Raw genomic sequence first — 23,924 nt, 5'->3', positions numbered from 1 at the left:
TGGGAGTGCAGGGATGTGAGGGCTCTGGCTGGGGGTGTGCGCTCTTGGTTGGGGCCAGGGATGAGGGGCTCAGGGCTGGGGCAGAGGGTTGGAGTGCGGGCTCTGGCATGGGGCTGGGGCAGAGGGTTGGGTGCAGTGGATGAGGGCTTTGCCTAGGGATGCGAGCTCTGGGGTGGGGCTGGGGATGAGGCATTTGGGGTGCAGGAGGGTGCTCCAGGGCTGTGACAGGGGGAGAGGATTCCCCCCAGCTGTCTCTCCCTGCAGCAGCACTTGGGCTTAGTGGGAGAGGCGTCACTCCCTTCCGCGGCAGCTCCGGGGCTGGGGCTGCAGGATGGGCGCCCCTCCTCTGGCCGTGGCAGAATTGGGACCAGTGTAGGGGGGCTATGGTACATCTGGGCTGCCTCAGCCGCTGCTGAGTTCAGGCCGGGGTAGGGGTGTCCCTCCCCTATCTGCAGCAGGTCCCCTGGCAGGTTTCCTGAGCACCTGTGCAGTGCTAAATAGGCTGCTGCGTGCCCATGTGGCAGCGCACCTTACAGGGAATTTAGGTAAGAAGCCTATCTTTTGTATATTATATCAAAGCATTATGGTTGGGGGCTAAGGCACTGATCCAGTAAAACACTTTGTTGTATGATTAATTTTAATCAGGTGCTTAAGACCTGCTGAAGCCAATGGTTCATGCATGTGCTTTGCTGAATCATGGCCTAATTCTTAGTACTGGGCGTAAAGTTCCTTTTCTACTGAAATACAGAGCTTTATAGTATGATTTTAAAAAGTTATAATCAGATTATTTCCCTAGGTAAATAAACAGTTTGTTCAGCAATGTAGAAGTAAAACTGTTATATTGGTAACTTCTATCTACAAAGGAAACATACTTTTACATGTTGGCTCTACAAAATACATCTTTAATAATCTGTAAAGTTCGTCAGAGCAGTTAAAATGTGCTATGATGTTTCATCTTTGCTTATACTAATCTATTCCCATAGCTATTAAAACTTCAGGACAGAGTGCTCAACAGTGTTGTAATTTACCTTCTTGGTGATGAAGACCCCAGAGTGAGACACATAGCTGCAGCTTCTTTGATGAGGTATAAGCTAAAACAAAGGTTTTTAATAATATGCTAGCCTAATACACCATGTACCTGCAACTAAATAATACTTACCACTTACTTAACACTATACATTTTAATTGTTTTTTATATCTATATATATAGATATATATATATCTATACACACACATACACTACTTGTGATGGAAGGAATACATTATTTCTGAACCACTTTTTGTTTTGAATTATCACACAGTACTTTCCATTTTTTAAAGCATTGCATAAACATTTAATCGTCACAATACTCCTGAGGTGTTAATTCTGCGCCAAAAAATTCTGCACACAGTATTTTAAAATTCTGCATATTTTATTTATCATAATAACACTCTATAATCACACTAGTTTCAATTATTTTGGTAATTTATTTCAAAATACCTTACAGTATCTACGTCTGTATTGTTACAGACACAAAAAACTCCCCCAGGAGCAGAGAGTTAAAGAAACCCCTATGACAACCCCGTTCCTGTCTCTGTCCCATTGCCTTCAGAGCCCAGCTGTGGGGCCAGACTCCCACCCCCCCTCCTCCCGAGCCCAATTGCAGATTGCCCCCACAGCCCAGACACTTGCACTCCTTCCTCCCTCAGAGCCCAGCTGTGGGGTGCTCCCCAGCTGAGACACTTGCACCTCCTCCCCGCCAGAGCCTAGCTGTGGCCCTCTTCCCCTCTCCCCCCCGCCACCTCCCATCCCGGACACTCTCACCCCATCCTCCCCCAGGGATCCAGAGGGAGAAATAGCCTGATACTGGGTACCAGGTTTGTATGGAGTTGCCTGCACTTTGCTTCCTTACTTCAGGGCATGCTGGGAACTGCAACTGCTGGGACCATCCAGCTCCCTCTTCTTCCCCCTCCCCTCAGCAGTGTCTTCTATTCGGAGCTGGGAACCTGGGCTCTGCTGGGTTCAGCGGCCACTAGTGGCAGCCAGCAGCCCATTTCTGTGAGGGGGGAAAAGGAAATTTTGCGCAGAACATTAATTCTGCACAAATTCTGCATTACGCAGTGGTACAGAATTCCCCCAGGCATAAGGTGTATTATCTCCACTGTACGGATGAGGAAACTGTGACTCCAGTAAGTTGTGATTTATTTAATGACATGGAGGGAGTTGGTGGTTAAGCTTGGACTAAAGTTCAGGTACTGTACTGATTTTTCAGTCTTGTGAAAGGAATTATAGCAGCCAATCCTGTAGCAGATCATCTATGGCTACCATATTCAAGAATGGCATTTGGAAATGAAGGAGTTACATGATTAATCCTTGGGGTGCCACTCTTCAGTATCTCCCATGTCCATGTCTGATTCAGTGGTGTAGCACATAAGCTAGTGTCACAAAAGACTGTTTGTCTGCCTTTGTCTTTTGAATGAAGGGAAAGTTGCCAGAATAGTGGGTGACAATGGAGAGGGCAGGGATTGGGAAAGAATTGTTGTCAGAAGTTGAAGTGGTTTATACAAGCCTGCAAAAGAGAGATCCTCAAAATCCAGGGTGAACAATCAGGAAGTATTGGTCAATGGGTTATCCTGTCACTAAATTATATTGTCTAGTGCTTTTAAATTCCATCTATGTTAACAAAAATGAATTGTAACATCCCACTATAGTTTACACAAGAAATCTGACTCAACATTCAGTTTTCAGTGCACTACGGCTTTTCTAACATGGTAAAATTAGTCAGTTGACTTGCCAGAGTGTGTGTATGTGTCACTCTGTGAATTATTTGGAGTCAGAAGCTAAAGATCTTCTTGGCATGTGTTCTCACTCTGGAAGTGAGATCAGTCTTAGAGAGGGAAAGAGGCAGGGGAAGAAAATTGTTTGTTACTCAGCACCAATCACTGCTGCAGATATTTTTAAATTACTTTGTTTCCAGTGTAAATCTGTTATATTCCTGACTGGAATGCTAGTGGCCACAATAGAGGACAGTGAGGGTAAAGGTAAAATTGGAAAAGAAGGTGGTCTTCAAGTCTCCAGTAAAGATATAAATGATTCCTTTGAGGTAAATGTTTGAGGAGAAAGTGAGTTTGAGTTTAGAGTAACAATTGTCATTTTAAAAATCAACACAGATTTACCCACATGTCTGCCTAAATTGTACATTAGATCAGTTTTTGTGATATCTATCTTTGTAAAAAGGGATTTGCTTACTATTTTACTTGTTTTCTGCTTTATTTAAGACTTGTTCCAAAGCTGTTTTATAATTGTGACCAAGGACAGGCTGATCCAGTAGTGGCAGTGGCAAGAGACCAAAGCAGTGTCTACTTGAAACTCCTAATGCATGAGACTCAGCCTCCATCTCACTTCGCAGTGAGCACTATCACCAGGTACAGTATTTGCAGAATTGCATTTGCCTTGCTCTAGTTCGAGAAACACTGGCCACAGTTAAGTGTGTAAATTCTGTTAAGTGCTCTGTTGTTGCCACAAAGACTTAAGCATGTGCTTAATTTTATGCACTGTGAGTATCTTCATTTACTTCAGTATCTCTTTTCAGGATTGAGGTCTTAGGCTTGATTTTTTTTTCAAGGGTGCAGACCCTTTAGAGTCAATCAGAGCTGCGAATCCTCAGCACTTTGAAAATTAAGCCTTTTATACATAAGAGCCTAAAATTAGCATCAAAACTTAGGAGATTTTATCCACTGCAGTGATGGTTTTAAAAAAATCTTCCCTTTGCTCCTAATCCATTAGAATTATTAAAAGTTAATACTAGAAATCTAATTATTTGTCAGTCATTTTTGCTGTTTGTTTACATTTTGCACTTCATTTAGCTTGAGCTGTGAAATTAGACCGGTCTATTTAGTGAACTGAACCTTTAGTTTTCATCCACAAGCACATTGCTGTTGTGCCTAGAATGCTAACGGGTTGTGAGTTCAATCCCTGAGGGGGCCATTTAGGGATCTGGGGCAAAAATTGGGGATTGGTCCTGCTTTGAGCAGGGGGTTGGACTAGATGACCTCCTGAGGTCGCTTCCAACCCTTATATTCTATGATTCTAACACCAGAAGGAAATAGTTAAGTAAATTGTTTTAATTAAAATTTAAAAATAATTCTTAATTCTATTCATATTGATGTAGGTTTCATGAAACTTGAAAAATCTGTTTTTGTGGCCTAAATGTACTGGTCACCCTATCTCAAAAAACATGGGAATAATAGAAGGGATCCAGAGATGTATGATGAAAATGGTTAGAAGAATGAACAAACTTAGAGTGAAAAGGCTGGGAATGTTTAGCTCTCAAAAGAGACAAAGAAGAGGCAGTGTGGCAGAGGTATTAAAATAAGGAATGGCATAAGATAATCTGGAGCACCCAATGTCACATCTGTCTTTCATTTAACCTTACTGCCATTGGACACTCAATGAAAGTGAAAGGCAATAAATTTAAAACTGATAAAAGGGAATACTTTTTAACACAAAATTCAAATCCGTGAAACTCATTACTCCATGGCAGTGGCATTTTATATTAATGAAACCACCCATAAGTAAATTAGTATATGTTTTTAAAAAGGGATATAAACATCATGTTTCAAGACATAATTCAACCATCAACTGATGAGATCAGGAAGAAACTTTCTGTATTGGGAGGATGGTAATTCCATAAATGGCACAATAGGTTTTCCAAAAACTTTTCTGAAGCATCAGGCTCTGATCAGTCTCTGACAAAATACTGAATTATATGGATCACCGTTCTCATTAGGTAAGGCAGCTCCCATGAATTGCTGTCTTTTTTTGTATATGACCTGTTCATATATACCAAATCAATCCCTTTTTTCTGGTCATTCTGTCTATTAAAATAATTTGTGTTTTCAAGTGCATCTCTTTTCCCTCTTACATTTAAAACCAAACCTCTTATATGTAATGGAATAATATAAAATAAGTCAAATGTATTCTAATCTGGAGGAAAAGGTTTTTCGTCCTTAAAACTATTGCATGTTGTGTTAACGTAGTAGGGTGTTTTGCTGCATTAGAGCTTTCTTCTGTTTAACCTTTAAGTGATAGTTATTTTAATTCTATGCTTATATTATTTTCTCCAATATTAAAGTTTACCAAATGCTATGAAATTAAACATTCAGTGATGAAAGATGTAATCTCATATAATGAGGTGCAAAATGTGCTTTATGAAAGAGCATTTTTTTGATTTTACATGAGTATATTAGACTGATTAAAGCATGGTAATAGTCTTAAAAGGGTCTATAAAATGAAATTTTGAGTGGTTCTTTGTGTGATTTCCCATGGCAATTCCACTGTAGATGTGTGTGTGCCTCGTGCAAAGATGTCAGATTTTTTTTTCCCACCTCAGCAGTATCAGTCAGCCTGGCTTGAGTGCCCTCTGCTGCCACAAGCGCTGTGTGCTGGTATAAGAGAGTTGTCCCCAACTTCCCCCTCCCCTTCCTTCTTACTGCCAGTGATGGTTGTCAGAGCAATCTCAGACTTGTTTATTCGTTTGCATTTCTCACTCATCATAAATAGTTGTTATTTATTGTTAGTTGTTAGTTTCTCAAGTGAATTAGTGTTAGGTTTCTGTTTGTGTCCTTTTGGATCATTTCTTTTCATTCAGTACTGGGCTGACATTAGTGACAAGTGTCACATCTGCAAAGGCTTCAAACCACAGTAAGGATAGAGCAGCGAAACGCAAGCGCTTGCTTATGGAAGCAGTACCTCAACCCTCCAGCTGAAACAGTGCGAGGGGAGAGTGCCCCAAATACTTCACCATCTGTACACAGCGCTCCATCACATGTATCTTCAGCTCCGTGTTCCTGATCCTTGGTACTGTAGAAGAGACCCAGACCTTCCTTGGGTTCAGTATCTTGTTCTTCCACATTGGTGTTGAGATGAGATAGGAGCAAGGACTCTAAGCATGTAGCAGAGAGAGCTGCGCCAGGAGCCTCGCCTATTAAGAGGGGCTTGATGCCTCTGGGCCTGTGCTAGGTCTGTGAGGCTGTTCCCTAAGAAGCATTTGAGGAGCCAACGGTCGATGCTGTTCCCATCTACGCAAGAGGCATATGCAGTGTCTCGGTGCAGGTTTCACCATCATTGGAAACCATCCAACTGCTTTCTGCACCTACGGCTCAACCCTCACCGCATTGAGAAGCCCCCAGTACCACTATCTAGTCCTCTTCTCAAACCAGTTCTATCAAGAGGGAGGCTCCCTTTCTTCCTTTGGTATCGCCATCCCCAGGTTCAGGTTACCTCTTTTTGGTAGAGTCAGCATCAGTGTCTCCATTATGTGAAGCTTCTGACTGCTCGGACTTGGAAGTGCAACCCTCTGTATCTCACCTGGGGCACAGTGCACTTACCTTCCTTCAAGATCGTCAGGGCCATGAATAATGCAGCAACCCAAACATTGGCCTTTCCCTAAAGAGCAATGGCCTGGATAAAGATGGGTCCTGGGTCCATACCAGTAGCCACTCTGGGCTGCATGGGGCATCCCTCTTCTAGTCAGGACCTCATTTCAACCATCTTGTCAGTTGTGGGGACTGCATCAGATGTGACAGTACCAGGAACATTGTTCTCCAATATCTGACGTTGAAATGGGTACTGGGCCCCAAGAGCATCTCTCCAGTGTCCAGTATTCTGACTGGTCCTGGCCAGCCAGCCTTCTTGGGTAGCTCCTCCACCATAGATTATGGAGTTGCCACCACTTCAGATGCTGGCTGCATCCTTGTCTTTGTCACCAGATGAAGCAGTGGGAGATTGATCTCCTCCGAAGACCACAGGACCCACTGAAACTGGTTTCAGTTTTGGCACTGAAGAATTCTCACAAGTTGGTGAACATTCTAATATTTGCCACCCTTTCTAAGATTGATCTGCCAGTCAATGAAGCAGTCGTGGAACTGGTCAAGACTCTGTGGCAGACACCCTCTTCCCTAGCTCTTACAGTGAAATGAGCTGACTGGAGGTATTTTGTTCCCTCTAAAGGGTATACACGTTTTCTATCACCAGCTCTGTGTTCTGTTGTAGTAGGAGTTGCTAATGAGTGGGAAAGGCAGGGTTACCAAGCCTCCACAGGTAAGAGCAAAGACTAGACTCGTTTGGTCATAAACTTTATTCCTTAGGAGGCCTGCAGTTTGGGATTGCAAACCAGCAGACGCTCCTGAGTCGATAAGAATACATACTCTGGGAGAACATTGCTAAATTGAGGACAAAGGGGCATAGCGAGCAGATCGAGGGACGTGATCGTTCCCCTCTATTCGACATTGGTGAGGCCTTATCTGGAGTACTGTGTCCAGTTTTGGGCCCCACACTTCAAGAAGGATGTGGATAAATTGGAGAGAGTCCAGCGAAGGGCAACAAAAATGATTAGGGGACTGGAACACATGAGTTATGAGGAGAGGCTGAGGGAGCTGGGATTGTTTAGCCTGCAGAAGAGAAGAATGAGGGGGGATTTGATAGCTGCTTTCAACTACCTGAAAGGGGGTTCCAAAGAGGATGGCTCTAGACTGTTCTCAATGGTAGCAGATGACAGAACGAAGAGTAATGGTCTCAAGTTGCAGTGGGGAAGGTTTAGATTGGATATTAGGAAAAACTTTTTCACTAAGAGGGTCGTGAAACACTGGAATGCGTTACCTAGGGAGGTGGTAGAATCTCCTTCCTTAGAGGTTTTTACGGTCAGGCTTGACAAAGCCCTGGCTGGGATGATTTAACTGGGAATTGGTCCTGCTTTGAGCAGGGGGTTGGACTAGATGACCTTCTGGGGTCCCTTCCAACCCTGATATTCTATGATTCAAATTACCAGAGGATTTCAAGCAAGAGTTCTCTGTGGTGGAGGAGAAGGGCTAACTAGTCGCTGAGACTGCCGTCCAGGACAGTCTGGATAGTGAAGATTCAGCAGTGCCAGGAGAAGGCGGTCATGATTACAGTCCTCTGGATGACCCACAGAAGTACAGCAGATCATACAGAACCTTCTGTTTGAAGGCCTTACCCTGTTCTCTGAGGGAAATGACAGGCTTCAAAGTCTTTAAGATTCCAGGGCAACAGTGACCACTCCAGTGACTAAAAGAAAGCATTTTCATCAACAACAACCCTTAGGATACCATAGCGTTGGTGTCCCCAAGATCTGCCTAGGAAAAGGAGAAGGAGCTATAAAAGGCGCCCTTCTCTTTAGTGTCAGTGAGCTCATCCCATCCAGCTACCTCTTCCAGGCAGGCATTTTGATGGGGTTGTTGAGGACTTTATACCAGTCTCCTCACTTCCGTCCCACCTTTTTTGTTTTCAATTTTTTTTTGTCCTGATTTCTAGGTGCCAGGACGCACACAACATCAGAGCAGAGGATCTTAAGCACAGTGGAACAGGTGTGTGCCATCCAATGTACTTCAGACTCCCCCCCCCCCCCCCGGTCTCTGTTCAGGAACCACTTTCATAAGACTGCCCCTCAGCAGGAGGTCCAGTCTCTTCTCCAGACAGGGGCCAGAGAGGAAGTACTGTTGGACCTTAGGAGAAAAGGTTTCTATTCATGTTACTTCTTGACCCTCAAGACAAAAGGAGGTCTCAGGCCCATATTAGCTCTAAGGGAGTTGAACAAATTCCTGAACAAAGTAAAACTTCACATGGTTACCCTAGCATCAATTATCCCTTCCCTGGGACCAGGAGACTGGGACAAGGAGCGCCAAGATCAGCTCTGTACACTGCAGCCCAGTATGGCTGGGGTTGGTTAATTTCAGCCGAGCCTCCCTTTCTTCCAGCCTGGATTTGAGCCAATAGGTTTGTAAAAGGGAGAGCCAGAGCCGGGGAAGAAGACATTTGCCTGACCTGAGCTGCAGGGAGCCAAGAAAGTAGATTTAAAACCAAAAATCAGCTAGCAGGACCCCTTTCCAATCACCCAGCTTCCAGGGTTTGATTTCTGAAAACAGCTGTGTAGCTAACCCCAAGCCAACCCCGGGGAAGAAGTAAAGGGGAGCTGAAATCAAGCCAACTTCACCTTTGATCCTGTAGTACGGGCTTCATCCCTGGAGGCATGGTGCTCCGTGCCCCATTGGGCACATGGCCCTGTCTCATCCCACCCCACCTTTTATCCGTGCGGCTCTCCTCACCGACTAACCTGCCTCCCCCACCCTGCCCACTTCGTTAACCATCTTTCCCTGCATCATAGGGTGCACTACCTACTATGGAACAGTGAGAAAGAACACATTTGGGCAAAAAGAAACCCTGGCTAATGTGCTGCTCTCTCCAAAGTGCCCCTGGCTTTCGCTAAGTATCTTATTAGCTTCCACAAACTACTTTTCCTTGCCTGCAGATTATGGTGATCGAAGCCCAAGAAGCCTTGGAATGCAATTTCTTCCAAGGACATGCTCAGTTGAGAAATAATGACATTGACTTAGTGTGCAAAAGAATGTAGTAAGAAGAGCATGGAATAGATTTGATTAACTCTATTGAGCTACTTGTGAATGACATTATATATATGTACATATAATTGTTTGGAATATTTGTTTAGTGACTTTTTTTTATTCCTTTTGAGTGCTTAAACAGCTACATCTCGCGAATAGTTGACACTATCAGTTCACAATGCTTCCCTTCAGCCTGGCAGGTGCTCATTGGGTATTCACAAATTGCTTGGTGGTGGTAGCAGCTCATCTTTGAAAATTAGGTATCTGTCTTCTCCATACCTGGATGACTAGTTGATCAGAGGCTGATCAGAATCGCTGGTCATTTCTAGGATATCCACCCCTTTATCCATATTCAATGCTCTGGGGCTCCTAGTGAATCGAGAAAAATCAATATTGAAACCTGTATAGACAATCAAATTCATTGGAACAGTCCTCATCTCTACAGAGGCCAGAGCTTTTCTACCACAAAACAAGTTTGAAAGCATTTGAGATCTAGGATTTCCAATGAAAGCTTGTTTGCTCACAACAGCACACGTGTCTCAGGCTGCTGGATTACATGGAAACATGTACTTACACAGTGCAAAAGGCCAGACTGCAGTTCAGTAAGCTGCAAGCATGGCTAACATAAGTATATGCCCCGAGTTGTCACCATTTGGACAAGTGGTACGAGTGACAGAGCTAGTCTTGGTGTTTCTAGTCTGGTGGATAGATTCTCTAAAGGTGTGCATGGGCATTCCCTCCCTTCCCGCACTACTAATACTCACTCTAGTCACGGACACATCATCTTTAGGTTGGGGAGCTCACATTGGGTCCCTGAAGACACAAGGTCTTTGGTCATCTCAAGACCTAGAAACTCACATAAATGTGAGGGAGTTAAGAGCAGTACATCTGCCTGCTCAATCTTCCTTCCCCACAGAGTGGGGAAAAATATCTTAGAGGAAACTGGATTGCCCTATCATTTACACCATCATCTGTCAGTCCAGAGATGATGCCAGTTTTGGACGGGTGATCCTGCAATCACTGTTCAGATAGACTCTGAATCCACCTCCTCTGCCACTTGCTTGTGAGTCACCTACAGTGGAATTCTGATGTGGAATCACTCAAAGAAGAAACGGTTACCTATTTTTCTGTACCTGTGGTTCTTCAAGATGTCCATTTCACAACCTGCCCACCTTCACTTCTGCATTGGAGTCACAATGGCACAAAGGAACTGAGGGGGATGTGGGGTGGCTCCCCCTCTTAGACCACCACACAGTGAGACTCACCAAGCCCTCGGATTGCTACCCCTTCCTGCTTCTCCATGTGGGCACCAATGATACTGCCAAGAATGACCTTGAGCAGATCACTTCAGACTTCGTAGCTCTGGGAAGAAGCATAAAGGAGTTTGAGGTACAAGTGGTGGTCTCGTCCATCCTCCCTGTGGAAGGAAAAGGCCCGGGTAGAGACCGTCGAATCACGGAAGTCAACAAATGGCTACACAGGTGGTGTCGGAGAGAAGGCTTTGGATTCTTCGACCATGGGATGGTGTTCCAAGGAGGAGGAGTGCTAGGCAGAGACGGGCTCCGCCTAACAAAGAGAGGGAAGAGCATCTTCACAAGCAGGCTGGCTAACCTAGTGAGGAGGGCTTTAAACTAGGTTCACCGGGGGAAGGAGACCAAAGCCCTGAGGTAAGTAGGGAAGTGGGATACTGGGAGGAAGCAGGAGCGTGTGAGCAGGGAGGGCTCCTGCCTCATACTGAGAAAGATGGATGATCAGCGAGTTACCTTAAGTGCCTATACACACATACAAGAAGCTTGGGAAACAAGCAGGGAGAACTGGAAGTCCTGGCACAGTCAAGGAATTATGATGTGATTGGAATAACAGAGACTTGGTGGGATAACTCACATGATTGGAGTACTGTCATGGATGGACAGGCAGGGCAGAAAAGGTGGGGGAGTTGCATTGTATGTAAGAGAGCAGTATGACTGCTCAGAGCTCCGATATGAAACTGCAGAAAAACCTGAGTGTCTCTGGATTAAGTTTAGAAGCGTGAGCAACAAGGGTGATCTAATGGTGGGAGTCTGCTATAGACCACCGGACCAGGGGGATGAGGTGTACGAGGCTTTCTTCCGGCATCTAATGGAAGTTACTAAATCGCAGGCCCTGGTTCTCATGGGAGACTTCAATCACACTGATATTTGCTAGGAGAGCAATACAGAGGTGCACAGACAATCCAGGAAATGTAGGAGACAATTTCCTGGTGCAAGTGCTGGAGCTCTTCTTGACCTGCTGCTCACAAACCGGGAAGAATTGTAGGGGAAGCAAAAGTGGAGGGGAACCTGGGAGGCAGTGACCATGAGATGGTCAAGTTCAGGATCCTGACACAAGGCAGAAAGGAGAGCAGCAGAATACGGACCCTGGACTTCAGAAAAGCAGACTTTGACTCCCTCAGGGAACGGATGGGCAAGATCCCCTGGGAGAATAACATGAAGGGGAAGGGAGTCCAGGAGAGCTGGCTGTATTTTAAAGAATCCTTATTGAGGTTACAGGGACAAACCACCCCGATGTGTAGAAAGAATAGTAAATATGGCAGGTGACCAGCTTGGCTTAACAGTGAAATCCTTGCTGATCTTAAACACAAAAAAGCTTACAAGAAGTGGATGATTAGACAAGTGACCAGGGAGGAGTATAAAAATATTGCTCAGGCATACAGGAGTGAAATCAGGAAGGCCAAATCACACCTGGAGTTGCAGCTAGCAAGAGATGTTAAGAGTAACAAGAAGGGTTTCTTCAGGTATATTAGCAACACGAAGAAAGTCAAGGAAAGCGTGGGCCCATTACTGAATGAGGGAGGCAACCTAGTGACAGAGGATGTGGAAAAAGCTAATGTACTCAGTGCTTTTTTTGCCTCTGTCTTCACGAACAAGGTCAGCTCCCAGACTACTGCACTGGGCAGCACAGCATGGGGAGGAGGTGACCAGCCCTCTGTGAAGAAAGAAGTGGTTCTGGACGATTTAGAAAAGCTGGACGTGCACAAATCCATGGGGCCGGATGCACTGCATCCGAGACTGCTGAAGGAGTTGGTTGATGTGATTGCAGAGCCATTGGCCATTATCTTTGAAAACTCATGGTGATCGGGGGAGGTCCTGGACGACTGGAAAAAGGCTAATGTAGTGCCCATCTTTTAAAAAAGGAAGGAGGAGGATCTGGAGAACTACAGGCCAGTCAGCCTCACCTCAGTTCCTGGAAAAATCATGGAGCAGGTCCTTAAGGAACCAATTTTGAAGCACTTAGAGGAGAGGAAAGGGATCAGGAACAGTCAGCATGGATTCACAAAGGGCAAGTCATGCCTGACTGACCTAATGGCCTCCTATGACGAGATAACTGGCTCTGTGGATGAGGGGAAAGCAGTGGACGTGTTATTCCTTGACTTTAGCAAAGCTTTTGACGCGGTCTCCCACAGTATTCTTGCCAGCAAGTTAAAGTAGTATGGGTGGAGGAATGGACTATAAAGTGGATAGAAAGTTGGCTAGATCATCGGGCTCAACAGGTAGTGATCAATGGCTCCATGTCTAGTTGGCAGCCGGTATCAAGTGGAGTGCCCCAAGGGTCGGTCCTGGGGCCGGTTTTGTTCAGTATCTTCATTAATGATCTGGAGGGTGCATGGATTGCACCCTCGGCAAGTTTGCAGATGACAGTAAACAGGGAGGAGAGGTAGATATGATGGAGGGTAGGGATAGGATACAGAGGGCCCTAGACAAATTAGAGGATTGGGCCAAAAGAAATCTGATGAGGTTCAACAAGGACAAGTGCAGAGTCCTGCACTTAGGACGGAAGAATCCCATACATTGCTACAGATTAGCCATTCGGTCCCTAGGCAGCAGTTCTGCAGAAAAGGACCTAGGGGTCACAGTGGACGAGAAGCTGGATATGAGTCACCAGTGTGCTGCTGTTGCCAAGAAGGCTCGTGGCATTTTGGGCTGTATAAATAGGGGCATTGCCAGCAGATCGAGGGACATGATCGTTCCCCTCTGTTCGACATCGGTGAGGCCTTACCGATGTCGTACTGTGTCCAGTTTAGGGCCCCACACTACAAGAAGGATGTGAAAAAATTGGAAAGCGTCCAGCGGAGGGCAAAAAAAATGATTAGGGGACTGGAACACATGACTTATGAGGAGAGGCTGAGGGAACTGGGTTTGTTTAGTCTACGGAAGAGAAGAATGAGGGGGGATTTGATAGCTGCTTTCAGCTACCTGAAAGGGGGTTCCAAAGAGGATGGATCTAGACTGTTCTCATTGGTAGAAGAGGACAGGACAACGAGTAATGGTCTCAAGTTGCAGTGGGGGAGGTTTAGGTTGGATATTAGGAAAAACTTTTTCACTAGGAGGGTGGTGAAACACTGGAATGCGTTACCTAGGGAGGTGGTGGAATCCCCTTCCTTAGAAGTTTTTAAGGTCAGGCTTGACAAAGCCCTGGCTGGGATGATTTAGTTGGAGATTGGTCCTGCTTTGAGCAGGGGGTTGGACTAGATGACCTCCTGAGGTCCCTTCCAACTCTGATATTCTATGATTCTATGAATGGTGACTGTGCGTGCTCAAATCACCCTTATGTGTACTGCTGTGGGGGGGGGGGAGGGATCTGATATCTGTGCACTAGCCATACACACACCTGCAGTGGAATGGGCATGTGCAACACATCTTCAAGAAAAACAGTTACAGAAAGGTAGGTAACTGTCTCTTTCCATATTCTTGATGCCTAGATCAGCAAATCAATCTGGGAATTCTGCCTGTGTCATCACCACCAGCAATGAGTCAGCTAGGCAGAAAAAAATCCAGTTTGTGCTCTCATAGCTATGAGCATTCAAAATCAATCAGTCAACCAAGCATTTGTTGGTGAAGTAGGAAACAGATCTTATTTGACATGTCTACACTCACATTGCCTTTCACTTAAGGTGCTGTAATTTACAGTCATTTTTATCATCTTTCTTACACTTCAAAACAAAAACTGATGTAAAAATGTAAATCCATTTTGTACATTTCCAAGGATGGGAGAAGCCACCTGCATTACATGATTCAATATTAAAGTATTTCATTATAACCTCAAACTCTCCCTTTATAAAACATGAGGATCAGAGTGACTTAGAAGTGAATTATTGTGTTTAAGGTTTTTAATTTTTAATATGATAGTGTGTCCCCCATTACTCTCCCTTACTGCCAACTATGTTCTTAATAATATACCTTTACAGTTTCTCTTGAGTCTGGAGACAGCCTGAGCCATACAGTTATAAGAGCCTACTGTGTGGATTAAGTTGCAGGGTTCAGGTCTTAGGTTGTAAACTCTTTGAGGGCAGGGACTTGATTATCTTATTTGTAAAATGTCATGTGTGCACAGTGCTACAGAAACAATAAAGCTAAAACAAATTAAGAAATAGTATAAAATACAGATTGCAAAGCTTTTAAGCTTTTCATTTAATACTCGAAGGAAGCAATTTCACTACTTTGTGGTCTGAAACAGTTAGATATGTTTAAGCAGAAACTAAGAGCCAATGCTAGAAGGGGATAACTTATAAAGAGCTTAGTTAGGTATTGAAAATCAGTCTGTTGCTATGCACTGGCAGTGCAATGAGATCAGCTATTTTAAAAAAAAAAACTGCTTTAGTGCATCCATCAGTAATACCATTAGAGCTTGTAGTTTAAAATGTAATTCTATAAAGATGAAGTTAATTGGGATTTAGAATGTGGGTATGATTGTGTTGCATTTCATTGTTTCATCTTGTTTGTTAATATCTGGTGGACATTTAGTGCAATTATCTCCTCAACCATCATTCATGTTTAATTTTAACGATTTTTAACAAGATACTGTTTGACTTTTATATACTCATGTTTTAGTTAGTTAATTATGTTTGATTCAGAACGTACAGGGGTTACAACATGGTGCAAAGTCCAACAGATGTCACTATGGAAAACAACCTTTCCAGGATTATCTCAGCAGTTTCCCAGGCATTGACAACATCAACTACAAGAGCACTTACAGTGAGTATTTTTATAATCTATAAATAACATACTTTTAATAAAGGGCTATATATAAATAAATTCAGTACTTTCTTGCTGTATGTATGTGCCTTTAGTGTCATATAGCATGTAATGAAGAAATGATAAAGATGGAAATACAATATATTTTGCTGCTATCTCCTATACTGTTAACATTGTACCATCTTCCTTAATTTTTTCAGTTTGGCTGCTGTGAAGCTTTGTGTCTTCTCTCCACAACATTTCCAGTCTGCACATGGACTGTAGGATGGCACTGTGGGTATGTTTCTTCATCCAGTATACAAGCTTCTAGAATTCATAGATATTAAGGTCAGAAGGGACCATTATGTTCATCTCGTCTGACCTCCTGCACAATGCAGGCCACAGAATCTCACCCACCCACTCTTGCGAAAAACCTCACCTATGTCTGAGCTATTGAAGTCCTCAAATCATGGTTTAAAGACTTCAAGGAGCAGAGAATCCTCCAGCAAGTGACCCATGATACAGAGGAAGGTGAAAAATACAGCCCCATGATACAGCATGATACAGCCCCATGATACAGAGGAAGGTGAAAAAACCCCAGGGCCTCTTCCAATCTGCCCTGGAGGAAACTTCCTTCCCGACCCCAAATATGGCAATGAGCTGAACCCTGAGCATGTGGGCAAGATTCACCAGCCAGATAACCACAAGAATTCTCTGTAGTAACTCAGATCCCGCCCCATCTAACATCCCATTTGGCCTATTTTTCATGAATATTTAAAGATCAATTAATTGCCAAAATCATGTTATCCCATCATACCATCCCCTCCATAAACTTACTGAGTTTAATCTTGAAGCCAAATAGGATGTTTGCGCCCACTGCTTCCCTTGGAAGACTATTCCAGAACTTCACTCCTCTGATGGTGAGAAACCTTCATCTAATTTCAAGTCTAAACTTCCCGATGGCCAGTTTATATCCATTTGTTCTTGTGTCCACATTGGTACTGAGCTTAAATAATTCCTCTCCGATATTTATCCCTCTGATATATTTATAGAGAGCAATCCCCTCAACCTTCTTTTGGTTAGGCTAAACAAGCCAAGCTGTTTGAGTCTCCCTTCATAAGGCAGGTTTTCCATTCCTCGGATCATCCTAGTAGCCCTTCTCTGTACCTGTTCCAGTTTGAATTCATCCTTCTTAAACGTGGGAGACCAGAACTGCACACAGTATTCCAAGTGAGGTCTTACCAGTGCCTTGTATAACGGTACTAAAACCTCCTTATCTCTACTGGAAATACCTCGCCTAACGTATCCGAAGACCTCATTAGTTTTTTTCACGGCCATATCACGTTGGCGGCTCATAGTTATCCTGTGGTCAACCAGTACTCCAAGGTCCTTCTCCTCCTCCATTACTTCTAATTGATGCGTCCCCAGCTTATAACTAAAATTCTTGTTATTAGCAAAGCCCTCTAGTTCCTTGCTGATCCCTCCCATCTTCCACTCCCTGTATGCTTCCTGCTTTTTTTAATCACCTCTCTGAGATGCTTGCTCATCCAGCTTGGTTAACAAAAACAGAGGACACTCATTCAGGTATCAGAAGCCCTGCTTTAATTATTTCCCGTTAAGCCTCACTTAGCAGTTGTTTAAAGATTTCATTTAGACAGGCCTAAAATTATTAGGCTCATCACAGGCTGGCATTGAACCAAATAACAGCACTTTCCGCAATCTTAAATAATACAGTCGAAATTCTTTGGTATTGGTTGTAACTGTTAGAAAAAATCGTTTTTTGTGAGTCAAATGGAAATGGACAAAATGTTGTGGTGGTAGAGGGGGAGCGGAAGTATTTTTCAAGCTTTTGAAGGAATGTTATAAACTCTGGAGTGGTAAATAAAAATATGTAGAGGGGGAAAAAAAGCCTTATGGGGTGGGGGGGGGGTCTGAATTTTTCACGTGGCCTATTCCTTGGGTCTGTGTTGTAAGTGTTTGGCAATGGAAACTGGTGTATAGCTGTTTTTCTAAAAGGGACTGGCAGATGCTTCCTAGTTGCTTTTATTGGGAAGTCTGTGAGAAATGGAACACACTAGTTGAAGTGCATACTTCCACTTATGTGGCTAAAATGATTTTGAAAGTCCTAAGATACTGTCTGTCTTCCGAAGAGATCTGTTACTGTAGCCTTGTTAATGTTAGGGTTTGATCCTGTCTTTGGATACCAGTGTGTGTATTGCTTCATGTCCACTAAAAATCAGTTACTGCACAGGTGTAAATATTGTAGCTGATTTTAGATGTTGCGTGGCTGTGCATCTGCTTGGTTTGTGGGATTTTTTGTTTTGGTCAAACCTTGTTGTTCCAAGTGTTCTTATTTATATTTGTGTGTGTGTGTGTTTCTGCTGCATCTGCTATTTTCAGTTAACCAAATATACAGTAATAAACTAGTGCGATCATCTGTTTGTACTTCCCATGCCGACTGTGCTTCTTTTGCTTGTGTTTGGTGCTCCTCCTAGGGCCGGGTCTAAGGCTGGCAACGGGAGGCCAGGACAGGGACCGCCCTGGGCCGGGACCCCTGCGTTGAACCCGCTGCCCCGCCTCACACAGGGGCTCATTGGTTGACTGAGAGGGGCTGGGGGAAAAAAAAGGATGGCCGGAATATCGCCCCTGGAAGTGTGCCGCTCCACGCATGTGCTTGCTTTGCTGGTGCCTAGAGCCAGTCCTGGCTGCTCCTCCCTTACATTAGGCTTCTGTTCAAGTCCTTCAAGTTCACATGTTTGCTTGGGTACTGGTTTCTCTCCCTATTTTTACATATACAGAATTAGTCTCTCACATGCTTTCTCATGTTTTTGACTTCAGCGTTTTTTCTCCCTTTCTGGTGGCTGAATCGCAAGGGGAATTTGTGCCTTAATTTCATTACTTATGGTAAAATTTCAAAATCTTGCTGCTTCTCTGGTTGCCTGAAGTTGTGTTGTGAAGTCTAATCTCTTTAAAGATGGTGTATCTTTTTAGTTCATCTTGCTCTATCTTTCTATACCAGGCTCCATTTTGCAATACTGTTGCAATTAGCAGTCAATCCATTCAGTTTACTATGTGCGACGTTTGTGTGCTGAAAGCCAATCTTTTTGAGCTACAGTCTTCTCGTTTTACAGGTGGAATAGGTTCAGACCTGATCAATATTTGACCAGGAAGAAGGATGGATAAAAATCTATAGTTTTTTTGGGGTTGGGGTTTTTTGTTTTTATTTTTAAAAAATTAAAAAGTGTTTTTTAATTGGATTTTTTATTTTAAGTTATATTTTTTTACTTTTTAAAAATAAACCTGTTTAAAATGAAATCCGAATTTAATACAAAATATGTTGAGTCCTAAACTTGTTATAGTTTAGTTGTAAATGTGAAACATATTTATAGGAGATGTTTATGTACCAAAGCATTTAAAGTTGTTTTGTTTAATAAAAATAAATTTATATGCTGTTTTGGGTCTAATTAAATTCCAGTTACCATCCTAATGCAGCTTGACGCAAATGAGCAAAAGGTTAATTATCTAGTAAATAAGCAACATATCATTCACCATTTGCTAGTATACTAATATAAAAATATACAGCCAATAAGAACCTGAAAATATTAAACTATATAATTGCTTCAATAAATGTATATAGTTATAGTAAACCTTCCTAGGTAGCAAAAAGATTTACCAAATCTAGTGCAAAAGCTTTATTTAGTTGGAAATCAACATGTTTGAATGGTTATATCAACCAACAAAAACTCACCTTTCTTTAGAAAATAACTGAAGTACAAATGGAAATGCTGATTAAAATTGATAATTTAAATAAAAATAAATAAAACCAAAACCACCCTCAAATAAAAACCACCCTCAAGATGCATGCAGTACTCCTCCATGATTTCATGGTCATGTTATTGTCTTTTTGGCTTTCTCTTTTCCCAAGCTCTCCGAATGGTTGTTTCCTCTTGTTGTTCTTGTATTAATTTAGATTGTAAACTCTGTGGAGTAGAAACTCATTTTGGTAACATGTTGTGTGCATTGATGGTGGGAGGGGGCTCCAGGTAGGGTGTTGGGGTGCAGGAGGGTGCTCTGGGTTGGGGCAGGGTGTTGGAGTGTGGGAGGGGGCTTCGGGCAGGACAGGGAGTTGGGATGTGTTAGGGGGAGCGGGCTCTTGGGCGGTGCTTACATCAGGCGGCTCCTGGGAAGCAGTGGCATGTCATCATCCCCCGTCTTAGGCAGAAGTGCAGCCAGGCGGCTCTGCGTGCTGCAGGTGCCTCCCCTGCAGCTCCCATTGGGCGCAGTTCCTGGCCACTGGGAGCTGCGCAGTTGGCACTCAGGGTAGGGGCAGTGCACAGAGGCACCTTAGCCATCCCTCCACCTAAGAGCCAGAGAGACATGTCGCTACTTCCTGGGAGCTGCGCGGAGCCTGCCAGCCCCGCGCCAACCGGACTTTTAAGAGCTGCCAGGGTCCCTTTTCCACTGAATGTTCCGGTCGAAAACTGGACACCTGGCTAGCCCCTAATCTTAACTGGTGTCCCTCAATACGTCTAGAACTAAGGGAAACCGTTTCTGTGCTGTGTTTGAGCTTAACTTTTGAAACATTTAAATCTACATCCTTTTCCATTGTTATTCTTAGTATGTGCCTATTTCTAAACATCTTTAACAGAGCATCCAAACACGTATTACGTATTTGCAAGCATTTTAATTCGATAGTTCATTATAACAAACCATTGTTTTGTGTTCCATCATGCCTTAATATTGAAATATGCAAATTAGCAAATTGTTATTTAATTGTTGTCCACCCATAGGTTCCCTAAGTAGTGGTGGTGATCACTGCAGTAGCAAAGCCCTCTAGTTCTTCATTGGATGCACAACAGCTTCCATGTTAATCTTTGCTGAAACTTTTTGTGTGTATACTTAATCAAGATACTAAAGGTAGTTCAGCCATACAGATAGATCAGTAGTTTCTAATTAATAAGAAATATAAAGTTAAAACTATGTACCACACTGTTCTTAGTTTCCATAAGACTGAAAATTTGCCTAGGAAGACATGTATGACAATTTCATAATTAAACTTTCAGTGCTTCCCAGCTGAGTCCTTTGGAGGAATCTCGGAAGAGCTGTACCATTGGAATGGCTGGAATGGCTTTGTCCCTTCTTTCAACGGCCTGGTTCCCACTGGATCTTTCTGCACATCAAGATGCTTTGATTTTGGCTGGAAACTTGCTTGCAGGTAGACAAAAATTGTTGGGCTGTGTCAGTGTGTGCTCAGTGTTATAATCTACATTATGTAGTCAGAATGCCCCAACATCATTTCACTCTAAGCGATAAAATACTTGCAAGCTTCAGAGCTGAAGAAATGCAGGGCAAAAAAAAAAGAAGTTGTTATACCCATGGGGTTTTGGATTATCTTTCAAGTCTAATGGTTTCTCCTTGTTGGGCTGGGCTGATGCTCCTGCTAGATCTGTGGGCCTTCTCAAATTTTAATAATATTTGTACAGTTGGCTTTCCTTATATATGACCTGATATTATTGTAAGGATATTAAGTATCAGAGGAGTAGCCACGTTAGTTTGTATCCACAAAAACAGCAAGGAGTCTGTGACACCTTAAAGACTAACAGATTTATTTGGGCATAAGGTTTCATGGGTAAAATACCCCACTTCTGTAATTTTCACTCCATGCATCTGAAGAGACAGGCATAAATATACTGGCACATGAAGAGAAGGGAGTTACTTTACAAGTGGAGAACTAGTGTTGACAAGGCCAATTCAGTCAGAGTGGATGTGGTCCACTACCACTAAATGATGAGGAGGGGTCAATACTAAGAGAGGGAAAATTGCTTTTGTAGGGAGCCAGCCACTCCCAGTCCCTATTCAAGCCCAAATGAATGGTGTTAAGCTTGCAAATGAATTGTAGCTCTGCAGTTTCTCTTTGAAGTTCGTTTTTGAAGTTTTTTTGTTGAAGGATGGCTACTTTTAAATCTGTTGTTGAATGCCTAGGGAGACGGAAATATTCTCCTACTGGCTTTTGTATATTTTATATGTTGTATGCTACATTCCTGATGTCTGATTTGTGTCAATTTATTCTTTTATGTAGAGACTGTCTGGTTAGGCCAATGTACATGGCAGAGGGGCATTGCTAGCACATGTTGGCATATATCACATTAGTGGATGTGCAGGTGACTGAACCCCTGATGGTGTGGCTGATGTGGCTGGGTCCTGTGATGGTGTCACTAGAGTAGATATGGGGACAGAGTAGGCAACAGGGTTTGTTCCAAGGATTGGTTCCTGGGTTAGTCTTTCCGTGGTATGGTGTGTAGTTGCTGGTGAGTATTTGCTTCAGGTTGGGGGGCTGTCTGTAAGTGAGGACTGGCCTGCCTCCCAAGGTCTGTGAGAGTAAGGGATCGTTTTCCAGGATAGGCTGTTGATCATTGATGATGTGCTGGAGAGGTTTTAGCTGGGGGCTGTACGTGATGGCCAGTGGTGTTCTGTTGTTTTCCTTGTTGGGCTTGTCCTGTAGTAGGTGATTTCTGGGTATCCATCTCACTCTGTCAATCTGTTTCCTCACTTCCTCACATGGGTATTGTAGTTTTAAGAATGCTTGATAAAGATCTTGTAGGTGTTTGTCTTTGAGGGATTAGAGCAAATTTGGTTGTATCTTAGGGCTTGGCTGTAGACAATGGATTATGTGATGTGTCCTGGGTGGAAGCTGGAGGCATGTAGGTAAGTATAGTGTGACAGATTTATGTTACCAATCTGCCTGAGGCGTCAGATGATCAGGCTGAGGCCACAGGAACATTAGGAGAGGAGATGAAGGAGCACACCAAGTGACTAAGTTTTAAAGCTTTATTAATAAAATAACAATGGTGAGTGCTGGATCCACCCCCACGTCACTCGGAGGAAGGAAAAAAGCGTTAGTGCCCGAGCCCTAACCCACTTTCATATTCACAAATGCACAACCCAAGGCTGGCCAAGCCTGGGTGTAACGTAAGAAGAAGAGGGGGAAGGGTAGACGAGAGTTCTGTCCTGTGCACAGGCCATCCAGGGTCCGCTGTTAGTGTCCGACTTGCTTTGGCTCTTGAGAGGATTTTTAAGTCCTGGGTTCTTCTGGGGTGTTTTGTTCAGGGACCTCTGTCCACCGTGCTGTTTGTACCAGTCAAAACTGGCTTTCTGTGGCTTCCTCAGCCTTCCCAAAACACACCAGCTTCAGGGATGTGAAACTGTTAGTTTTTCCCCTCGCTGGCCTTCACCATCTCACTAGTTTTTGCAATCCCCTGCAGTCTTGTTCAGTTTACTTCTCTTTTCTCACGGCTGGTTGGGGTTGGAATCCAGGCTCCTGTTTTTCTTGGCATCAGAGAGTCTGCTTGTGTGCATTGGCCTTGGGTGGCTGGAGTCAGCTTCTTATCTTTGGATCGAGCTAGATCGTCAAGTTAACCCGTTCCTTTCTCCCTTCCTCCCCCTTTGGCCTCTCGCAACCTGCAAAGGAATCTTTCGCTCCACACTCACACCTTCAACCCCTCCCAAAATCCTTTCCCATGCATATGCATATATAGGCGTTAGCAATATACAATGCTGGTGCTTACCCAGAGGACCCCCTGGGGGGCAATTTTACTGTGACTGGAACATTCCCATGGGGCAGTTTTACTGTGAGAATAGCAATCAGTATGTTTCCAGAATAGGCTGATGTTTGTGATCATCGCTTATTTGCACTGTAGTGTCCAGGAAGTGGATCTCTTGTGTGGACTGGTCCAGGCTGAGGTTGATGGTGAGGTGGAAATTGTTGAAATCCAGGTGGAATTCCTCAAGGGCCTCCTTCCTGTGGATCCATATGATGAAGATGTCATCAGTGTAGAGCAAGTTGAGGAGGGGCACTAGGGGACGAGAGCCGAGGAAGCGTTGTTCTAAGTCAGCCATAAAAATGTTGGTGTACTGTGGGGCCATGCAGGTACCCATAGTAGTGATACTGACTTGAAGGTATAAGTTGTCCCCAAATCTGAAATGGTTGTGGGTTAGGACAGTGTCACAAAGCTGAGCTACTGGGTGTGCCATGGCCTCATCAGGGATACTATTTCTGACTGTTTGTAGTCCATCCTCATGTGGAATATTGGTGTAAAGAGCTTCTACATCCATGGTGGCCAGGATGGTGTTTTCAGGAAGATCACCAATGCATTGTTGTTTCCTCAGGAAGTCGGTGGTGTTTCAAAGATAGGTAGGAGTGCTGGTAGTGTATGGTCTGAGGAGAGAGTCCAAATAGTCACATAATCCTGCTGTAAGAGTGCCAATGCCTGAGATGATGGAGCGTCCAGGATTTCCAGGTTTATGGATCTTGGGAAGCCGATAGAATACCCCTGGTCGGGTCTCTAGGGGGGTGTGTCTGTGTAGATTTGTTCCTGTGCTATAGCGGGGAGTTTCTTGAGCAGATGGTGTAGTTTCTTTTGGTACTCCTCAGTGGGATCGGAGGATAGTGGCCTGTAGAATGTGATGTTAGAGAGTTGCCTGGCAGCCTCCTGTTCATATTAGCCAAACCGGACAGTCTCTGCGGAAAAGGACACTAAT

The 23,924-nt window shown here is 43.8% G+C and overlaps 1 protein-coding gene across 2 annotated transcripts in view; it reads left to right on the top strand.

Annotated features, from left to right (window-relative positions):
• Positions 1-23,924, top strand: part of HTT (huntingtin) — a 183,800-nt gene that overhangs the window by 57,070 nt on the left and 102,806 nt on the right. For both annotated transcript variants that reach the window (XM_084626754.1, XM_084626753.1), the window contains exons 21-25: positions 984-1,084; positions 3,259-3,405; positions 15,287-15,407; positions 15,608-15,684; positions 20,450-20,601. In XM_084626754.1, the coding sequence (XP_084482880.1) occupies positions 984-1,084; positions 3,259-3,405; positions 15,287-15,407; positions 15,608-15,684; positions 20,450-20,601 (598 nt within the window). The remainder of the gene's footprint in view (positions 1-983; positions 1,085-3,258; positions 3,406-15,286; positions 15,408-15,607; positions 15,685-20,449; positions 20,602-23,924) is intronic.

The sequence above is a fragment of the Lepidochelys olivacea genome (assembly GCF_965140295.1).
Source record: "Lepidochelys olivacea isolate rLepOli2 genome assembly, chromosome: 4".
NCBI classification, from domain to species: domain Eukaryota; kingdom Metazoa; phylum Chordata; order Testudines; family Cheloniidae; genus Lepidochelys; species Lepidochelys olivacea.
Note: the sequence above shows the minus strand (reverse complement) of the source record. Positions and strands in the feature narration are given on the sequence as shown.